At 42.1% G+C, this 10,234-nt stretch overlaps 1 protein-coding gene across 1 annotated transcript; it reads right to left on the reverse strand.

Annotated features, from left to right (window-relative positions):
- Window positions 1-7,094: 7,094 nt before the first annotated feature.
- On the reverse strand, window positions 7,095-9,052 carry LOC124665507. The gene is made up of 4 exons (XM_047202913.1): window positions 8,595-9,052; window positions 8,409-8,490; window positions 7,572-7,786; window positions 7,095-7,400 (listed from the first exon to the last, which is right to left on the reverse strand). Exons 1-4 carry the CDS (start codon window positions 9,035-9,037, stop codon window positions 7,280-7,282), a joined length of 861 nt encoding a protein of 286 aa, XP_047058869.1. The 5' UTR covers window positions 9,038-9,052; the 3' UTR covers window positions 7,095-7,279.
- Window positions 9,053-10,234: the final 1,182 nt, after the last annotated feature.

The following is a 10,234-nucleotide window of genomic DNA, read 5'->3' on the forward strand; positions in this document are numbered from 1 at the left end:
TTCGAATAATCAACCCCTCCGTACTTGAGTGATCAATGGTAAATGTATAAAATTATCAACCCGAAAGTTAATTTTATTTTAAACATTTTACCGAATATTTTTTAGTTTAGAAGCTATCAACCCGGTGTCCTGTTATTTATCAACGGTAAATGTAAATAACTACCAACCCTAAAAAAATAACTTCATTTCGAATATTTTGGCGACTCTTTTTAGTTTACAAGTTATCAACCCGGTGCTCCGTTATTTATCAATGATAATTATAACAAAAACTACCAACCCTAAAAATTATTTCATTTAGAATATTTTAGCGAACATTTTTTATTTTACAAGCTATCAACCCGGTGCCTCGTTATTTATCAACTGTAAATATAAATAAATAATAACCCTAAAAAGTATTTCATTTAGAATATTTTAGCGACTCTCTTTTAATTTACAAGCTATCAACCCGGTGACCCGCTATTTATCAATGGTAAATATAAGTAAATATCAACCCTAAAAATTTAATTTAATTTAAAATATGTAGCGCCTCTTTTTTTTGTTTACAAGTTATCAACCCGGTGCCCCGTTATTTATCAACGGTAAATATAAATACCTAGCAACCCTAAAAAGTAAATTTCATTTAGAATATTTTAGCAAATTTTTGTTAGCTTACAACTTAAAAACAGTACTTAATTTGAGTAGCAAGTGGTAGTTCATTTGAGTTGCAAGTGGATCTTCCCACCCGTTATTTTCCCCCTTAAAAACCACTGGCCCGAAAAAGGGAATTGCAAAAGGACCCCCTTAAACATGAATTACCGTACGAAAAATAAAACCCAAAAAGGGAATTGCAAAAAGGGAATTGCAAAAAGAGAATTGAGAGTCTGTCTCGTGCTGAAGAAAAAGAGTGAGATGCTATGTGTATGCATGCAACAATATATGAAAGCGTGCTGAAAAGTTGGCTCATTAAATGCAAATCCATGAGATATGCTCTGTGCATGTGCATGCATGCAGTGTGAACGCTCTTGGTTGCATGCAACTTGCAAAGTAATAATACTAGCTGTTAGTGTGAACACGTGTGAACGCAATTAAAACACTACGTGACAAAAAGGAAATTGACTCGCTCCGCGAGCGCTTCCGCGCCACAAAAAGTGATTGCTCGAGCAATCGATTGCTAGGGAGGGGATTCGTTGTGATCCACGTGCAAATTCATACAACAAGTTGCAAATTGTGTTGGAGTGGTACACAAACTTGTCAACTTGGTGCAAAGTTGGTCCAAATGAACTTGACGTGGACACGTGGTGCTATTTCTTTTGCAAAAAAAAACACCCTATACATTTTTGTCTAACATAAAGTGACCTTTGTGCTGCCTTAAACGTGGACCCCAAACAACAATTAAAATTTAGGCGACATTGGTGATCGAACTCTTGACCTTCTTGGAAGATCAGCGCACAGTAGCATAATAGAGCTACTAAGCACTAATTCATATTGTAAAGCAAACCCCTTTATTATTATATAAACAATAATACAAATAATGAGGTCAACACTAATTCGATAGAGTCACTGGTCACAACGACCTCCATCTTAACCGGCACCGGCTGCGGTGGCACGCGCGAGGTCGACAACGAGGAGGCGATGCCGCGGCAGGAGAAGCTAGACTCCCGCCGGTAGAACGCAGGGCAGCGCCGCGAGACCGTACGTCGTGTACCTGTACGAGCTGCGTCCGACCGAGGCCTCCGATTTCTTGTAGGTGATGTCATTCCCGTCGCGCCCGCTCGAGCTCCCAGATCACCTACTCAAGCTTCCGCGGTGGCCAATCTGGCCGCCCCCGCGACCGCTCGACCCGTGTCCAGACACCATGGCGCCGCAGGAGGTTGGATCTATCGGCGGCACGATCGATTGGGGTCGCCGGCGTCGGAATATGGGTGGTCAGTGCGGCAGGCGGAGCGGCGGATGGTGTTTGTCCCACATCGACCTCTCTATGCGGAATATATGCATGCAGATCCATGTTTTGGGCAGTAGCCCGGATAAACTATCTAGGCCAGAACACATAATTGTGTCTAGGCTAACCGAAAAACCCGCATATCAACCCAAACTGCTATATGCGGGCTGATATGCGGTGTCTGTTAGAGTTCTCTAAGAACAGCTCATCCTCAGTAGTGTTTATTCTATATAATGTAATAATTTAGCAGTCTAAGAAATAACACTTGTTTGTGGGAGCTTAAGTGGTTGTTGTGTGGCGCTCTTAGTGCTTTGTTGTGTGTTCGAATTACGGTTTACTATTTTAGTTATTGTTTTTTTTCACCACTGACATGTGGGACTTGCATATAATTGAGCTCTTGTGGCAGATAAAATTGTGTAGGGTTCTTTTTGCAAAAGAATGACGCCCACTTGTCTACACACGGTTTATTTTGGACTAATTTTGCACTACGGGTACAAGTTTATGTACCACTCCACCACAGTTTACAACTTACTGTATGATTTTGCACATGCACTGCAAGTTGTTGTACTACCCATGCTATTACCTCAAAGCTAAAAGATGATAATCCATGCAGTACACAAAAACATTCACACAAATTGTTGATGTAATACAAATAAAAAAGATAACATCACTTTGAACGAGGATTAAGATTTTTTATTTAAATATAATTGAGAATTAAGTTAGTCGACTAAGAATTAGCCGCACCCATTGCCCATTGTCCATTGCAAACAATGGAAACCATATTGTTCAACTTAGAGCATGCACAATGCAATAAAAAAATCAGTGAAGTCTCTTTATAAAAAAAAACTAGCTCCTAACAGGAATTTTAGATATCTTTGGAAGGCTGAAATTTCTCCTAAAATTAAAGTTTGGCTTTGGATGATTTGGCACATTGTCATAGCTACTACTAAATTCAATATGAAAAAAAAAGGGGTTGGATTGAAGACACTAAATATAGATTCTGTGAGGATGAGAAGACAATACACCACTTCTTTTTCACTTGCCCGGCCAAATATATGTGGGGGATGTCTAGCTCTTCTCTAGGTGCTTTTGGTAGTGGTAACTTTACTCAATATTTTTGGTGGATTGCTAAAATTCTGCGTGGGAAGATTAATTTTCATGTAGGGGATGTGGCTGCTTTGTGAAAATTGAGAAACAGAGCATGCTTTGAAAAGAAGTGGATAAAATACCCTGCCAAAATAATCAACTATGCTTGTTCGTTCTTTAAATACTAGGCAGGGCTCCAAAATGAAGATGCCAAGTAGGAAATGATCCGAGGTGCTAAGATTCTCCAGACGACTATGCTGGGGGCACATCGCGCTTCTTCATCATGAAGGACACGTTGGATCGAAGCCGGTGTAGAAGGAGGAGCTGATCAAGAAGTTTACAAAAGCTTGTGTTGCTGCTTTGGCTCCGTTTATATAGATTATCTTGCTGGTATATGAGGTTTAGACTCGTAATCTTGGTTTGGTGTGTAGGCGATGGATTGTTCGTCTTTCGCATGCTAGTTTGCTTTTCAGACTCAAAACTATTGTTCCCTTATCTCATGCTAGTGGTACAAATCTTACCTCTTATAACTCTTTTGCTTTACTTGATGATGATATTATTCGTGCTAGGGCTATTCAAATGGGGGTCAATCCTAAAACTTTTTCTATGGAGAAAATAAATTACTTCAAAGATATGGAACAAGCCAGACATGTTATTGCTATTGCACAAACACAACAAGCACCAGTTGATGAGCTAGATGCAACAAATGTTCTGTTTCTGGGATATGGTGAGGATCAGGAGGATGAGGATGGTCTTATTCCTGTTGTCTCTAGAAGAAGTAGAAAGAAAAGAAAGAGTTTATGCAGAAGCAGCCATGAGAGAATCACCAGCAAAATCAGGTGGTTCCCTCAGAGGAGCACAAGCAAAATCATGTGATGCCTCGGTGAAAGCGCTTGATCACCCTTTGTGTGGCATTGTAGCTGGAACCAGAAGCAGGAAAAGGAATCCTAAGTATTTATGATAGGTGCATCTTTAAATTGCAGAGGTGTGGGCAAGAAAGATATGAGCACTTTCCTGGCAGATTTTATCAAGGAGCAGGATGTTGATTTTGTGGGACTCCAAGAAACCATAAAGAAATATTATTCTCCTTCTTTCTTCAGGAGCATTGATCCACATGGTAACTTTGCTTGGAAATGGATCAGTTCTATTAGCAGAAGTGGAGGAATTCTGGGTGGTTTTAGGCTATCCAGATTCTCTATCTGTGATACTGTTGTTGGAAAATTCTTCATCAAAGTTACTTTGATGGATTTGAAGCTCTGTTTGAAATGGTGTTTGGTGATTGTGTATGGAGCTGCACAAGCCGGTGACAAGGAAGATTTTTTGATTGAGCTTGGGATGGTGTGTAGGGATCAAAGTATTCCTTTGCTGGTGGGTGGGGATTTCAATCTGCCTAGATTCTCTTCTGAGAAAAATAAAAAGATGAGAGGTAACAGATGGTCTGATATGTTCAATTCGATTATTAATACTTATGCTTTGAGGGAAATTCAGTTATCTGGTGGACAGTTTACTTGGTCAAATAATCAGATATATCCCACTTTGGAGAAACTTGACAAATTCTTGATGAGTAGTTCCTGGGAAGATGTGTTCCCCCTTACAACTATCCACAAATTATCTAGGGAGATATCTGACCACAATCCTTTGATCCTGGATACCCTAGAAGCTAGAGGGAAGAAGAATAAAGATTTCGGGTTTGAGAAAAGGTGGTTCAAAGAAGATGATTTCCTTGGTAGAGTTGCTAGAACGTGGCAGCAAGAAGTTAGAGCTATTAACAGTTTGGACAGAATGAAGAAAAAGCTGAAAAATGTCAAAAATAATTTGAAAGGATGGGGTAGCAATTTGAGAGGAAGAGAAAAAAAGGAAGCAAGAAATATCTACAGAACTTGCTAAGTTAGAGATGCTGGAGGAATTTTCTCCCTGTCCCTGATGACTTTAGAAGGAAGGCTCATATTCAACAAGAGTTGCTTGATATTCTTGATAAAGAAGAAAGTTTCTGGCGTCAAAGATCAAGAGAAAATTGGCTGCTCCAAGGTGATAGCAATATTTCATATTTCCATAGGATTGCTAATGGTTATAAGAGAAAAAGCATGGTTTTCTCTCTCAAGCATGGGGATTCAGTGATTCTGGGTGATGAGGAACTCCTAAAGCATGCTAGTGATTTCTATAAGAATCTCTTTGGGCCTGTGGAGGACACTGGATTTAGACTAAATGGTGACATCTGGAATACTGACGAAAAATTAAATGATATTGATAGAGAGAATATGAGCGGGAGATTCACAGAAGAAGAAGTCAAGAGTGTGATTGACCAAATGCAGAAGAACAAAGCTGCAAGCCCTGATGGGATTCCCATTGAATTTTATCAAGTGTGTTGGGACATAATCAAACAAGATTTGATGGTTGTGCTTCATGATTTGTATGATCACAAAATTGACCTTGATAGAATCAATTATGGTCTTGATTCCAAAAGGGGATGAGGCAGACAGAATTCAAAATTTTAGACCCATATGTTTGCTGCAAGTGTTGTTCAAAATCTTCACAGAAACTCTCACTATCAGAGTTGTTCCTGTTATGGAGAAACTTTTGTCTCCATGTCAGACTGCTTTTGTCAAAGAAAGATTTATAACTAATGGGATTATGCTGCTTCAAGAAGTCTTGAGAGAGAGCAAATCCAGGAAACAACACTGGGTAGTTCTGGAAATTGTTTTTGAAAAAGCTTATGATAAAGTTAATTGGAATTTTTTGTTTGACTGCTGCTCACAAAAAGGATTCATTGATAATTGACTCATTTGGATTAAATAGGTGGTCACAAAAGTCACCTTGAGTGTGAAAGTCAATGATAATATCGGTCCATATTTTGCTAGCTGCAAAGGAGTTAAACAAGGTGACCCTTTTGCCCCTTTCCTTTTCAACATGGCAGCAAATAGTTTGGCCAAAATGATTTCTTTGGCACAACAGAAGGGGTTGATTACTGGATTGGCCAGTAACTTGGTGGATAAAGGGGTGGTTGTGCTTCAATATGCTGATGATACCATACTCCTGATTCAAGATAGGGAAGAGCAAGTTGTCAACTTGAAGCTCTTGCTATACATTTTTGTCCATGTCAGGGTTGAAGATTAATTTTGAAAAAAGTGAAGTGATGATGGTTCTGGAGGATGAGACAAGCTTTGTTTAATTTTCATCAAGGGGTTTGGTCCATAAAATACTTGGGTGCCCCTGTGTGTGCAAGGAAACCACTTCCTTGGTGAGAAAACAAAAAATAAGATGAGTAGTTGGGCTGGAAATTCTATGTCTATTAGTGGGAGAGTAATTAAAATTGATGCATGTCTATCTAGCATTGTTGTTTATCAGATGTCTATGAGATTGTTACATAAGACAAATATAGAAGAGATTGATAAACCCATCAGGTCCTTTTTCTAGGCTGGAAGTGCTGATAAAAAGAAATATCACTTTTTAAATTTTATTGGATATGTAAACAAAGAAAAAAGGAGGGTTGGGTTTGAAGAGTCTATACAAGTTCAATAGCAGCCTGATGTGCAAATGGTGGTGGAAATTTGAGAGTGGCTCTGGCCCTTGGCAAGATCTGATGAAACAAAAATATTTGAGGGATGGAGGTGTTTTTTATACAAAGACCAGGCCTGGTGATTCTCCTCTCTAGAAGGACATGCTACAGGTTAAGCACATTTATCTGAAGGGGAGAAGGATGCAGGTGGGTAATGGCAGAAACACCAGTTTCTGGGGAGATGCTTGGTGTGATCAATTTCATTTAAAGGATAGATTTTCTGATATTTATGATATCTGTATTGAACAAACTATCACAGAGGCAGCTGCTTTGAATTGGAGATTCTCTTTCACAGGAGATGGATGACACTAGATGTAGCTTTGCACATACTGGGTTGTCTCAAATTGTGTCCCAAAATAATCTCAATGAAGATCCAGACAAACCCTTCTGGAAATGGGCAAAAAGTGGCAAGTTTACTGTTAGTTCTATGTACAAACACTTGTGTGGCTATGGTTTGGATAGAACTTTCAAACATCTGTGGAAGAGTAAGATACCTCTCAAGATTAAAATTTGGTTGTGGCTTATTTGGCATGATGCAACCCTCCAATTTTGTTTTCCAAATAACAGCTATTTGAATTCACTGTACAATGATAGAAAACACTTGATTTGCTGGCTGTCAGATGTGCCGCAAGCAACATATTTTCAGCTATACACAGAGACTGAGCTATACAATGTCATGGGAATATTCTGATATGAAACGTGTAGTAGCAAGAAGTGAGTTATTTACAACTTGGTGGATTTGTACACTTAAACACACTAGAGGGTGGTTGCTTGTATTCAGGTATACTGGTCGGATCAACCGGTCGGACCTCACCAGGTTGAAAGAATAGGCTGCTATGCCTGCATAAGTGGCATCAATTGTCCATTAGTCAGCAACAATATATGGAGGGTATGTTTATGTGGGCTGCAAACGAATATCCAAATGATCTGATGCAAGTACTGTGTCTACAATATGTCTTTCAGATTAAAGCTTGCAAAATGAAGTGGAGTGAACAAGGATTAGTTTTTTACCTCCTAAGGTCAAGCCCAATCAGCCCGGCTTGAAGAATTGACAAGTTGTCTGAATCTGGTGAAACAATAACGACGGTATCCCCTGAGTACTGAGTTTCTAGTATTGACATGAGCTGTGTTACCCGAACAAATACGTCCGCCACGCTCTCGTTGGGTGTGCCATCACTAGTAGGAGGTGGTTTGATGTCTGGCGAGATATTATCGGATGCATACACCTAAATCCATGATAAGAAACAAAAACTCGGTCAGTACAGGAACAAAATTTATCCAGCAGAAGACTCATTACACCGAATTATTTTGAGCCACACTAGTGCACATCTACTTACACTACTAATTTCACTGGCTAGTTTACCAACAACCTCGAATAGACATGGAAACTTGTCTAGTGATTAAAATGGTAGAATGAGTATGTCAGGAAATTCTGTTCCTCCAAATCAATTCTCGGAATTGGGAATTCACATACTACTTTTAGTCCATGCTTCTAAATATTTCTATCTTGAATCTGAGTAGTATGTAATGGCTAACTAGATTAACGCTCCTTCATTAGGCAGATACTAGAACCAATGTCCTGCCTTATTGGGTAGCAGCCTCAAAGAGCCTTCGTGGTAAGCATAATTTCGCCAACTCCTTTATGAATTACAGTTATGCAATGCACTCCAATTTATTAAGTTTCTTTGTTGCAAGAAAAGAAGTATCTCCGGAAACTAAGGTACTGCTACAAGCATCTACAATTCACAATGTTGCATCTCTGCGATCGCTCAAGTCAGTTGTTCTACTAATACTCCATGTAAGTAAGTATAGTTTGTCAAAGAGATGGATCGATCGGATGAACAATACCTCAGGCAATGCTTCTAACCTCTTCCCCTCGTACGCACCCAATCCCCGCGCGTCCAAGAAGCTATACTCCGGCACGATTTTACTTCACATCAAGTAGCCAACAATTTCAGTACCGGTGATACTCATGTTATAATCAAGAAACAAAATCCCGTGAGGAAGTGTACAGACAGTGAGAGAGACAGGTACCTGCGGTTGATGCTGTTGGCGGCAGCGATGATCTCGGCGGCCTGATAGGCGCGCTGCGTGATGGAGGGCCATATCCAGCAGTCGTCGTCGCATGCACCGAGGCGGCGGAGCTCGAGCGCGGCGCGCGCGGCCTGGCGGAGGCCGGCGGGGGAGAGGCCGTTGTCGACGGAGGTCTTGGCGACGGGGTTGGTGCGGAGGAGCCCCTGCCCCTCGTACACCGACTCGCCCGCGCGCACCAGGAAGTAGCGGTTGGCCAGCGCCGGCGGCGGCATCCGGAACAGCCCGCGCGCCGGGGCGGACGCTGGGCAGAGCGCGAGCGGAAGAGGCGACGCTGAGAGCAGGAGGAGGTCTCGCCGGCGAAGGGACGGGAAGGAGAGGAGCGGGGACGGTGGCGCGGAGGGGAGCCGAGAGGACGGAGCGGAGGAGGCGGCGGTGGTTCGCATTTCCAAATGCCCGGAGGAGCGAGCACTTGCCGCCGGACTTGCGACTTTGGACAGTGCCGGTTGAGACGAGTGGAGTGAAATATCCAGCCTTTTCTCGCTCACCTCTCGCCAGTGGACGGACAGAAGGCAACGACTCGTAGGCGCTCGCTTGTTTGGATGAAATCGGTCGCCTCAAAGTCCCAAAGGCACGAAAAAATTGGCGATTTGCGCAAAAATAACCCAAAATTTAAAGAAAAGCACAGACTGACCCTCCGGTGAAACTATTTCACTCATCTAACCCTTTTGTGTGGCGGCCCACACATCGGCGCCACACATGCCAGTGTGGCGCCCCTCCTGCCGGCGCCACAAACCCAGCCGACGTGGCGCCATCGACGCTGAGCTGGTCCGCCGATCCGACGTGGCAGCATGTGTGGCGCCCCTCCCAACGGCGCCACACATGCCCTTACAATTGCCCAAAACATACTGTGAGACAATTCGTCTGGGACTTAGCCGTTTTGGCGAGGCTCTATGTGTGGCGCCGATGCCACGGGTGCCACACTAGCATGTGTGGCGCCGATGCCACGGGCGCCACACATCCAGTTAAGTGTGGCGCCCGCGCCCGCCCCCAGCCCGACCCTCTTCTTCTTCTCTGTTTCTTCAAGACTCCAAGGCGGGCGGCGGTTCCTCCTCCTCCCTCCCTCTCCCCCCAACAAATCGGCCACAAATTCGTCAGATCTGACCGGCCAATATCTTCCCCATCCATTCCTCAAGGTAATCCCCTTCGAATCCCTCACATTCATCCACTAATTTCATAGATCTTGCTAGATTTGTGCATGAACCCTAGACATGGAAACTAGATTTGAAATGGCTATGTATGTGTTGAATGTGTATGTGTAGGAACCCTAGATATGTAGGAACCCTAGATATGTAGGAACCCTAGATGTGTTGAATGAAATTTTACATGTATGTGTTGAAACCCTATGTATGTATGTGTTGAAATGTCTAATATTTGCCTAGCAAATGCATTCAAATTTGTTACATATGCCTATTATTTGTGATGGAATAACTCATATTTGAACCAAATATTTGTTGGAACCCTAGATATGAATGTATGTGTGTATGTACGGAACCTTATGTATGTATGTGGTGAAAGGCAAAATTGGAGCTTAGCAAATGCATTCTATTGTCTTACATATGTCTATTATGTGCCTAGGAATG

Source organism: Lolium rigidum, chromosome 6 (genome assembly GCF_022539505.1).
Source record: "Lolium rigidum isolate FL_2022 chromosome 6, APGP_CSIRO_Lrig_0.1, whole genome shotgun sequence".
Lineage (NCBI taxonomy): Eukaryota > Viridiplantae > Streptophyta > Magnoliopsida > Poales > Poaceae > Lolium > Lolium rigidum.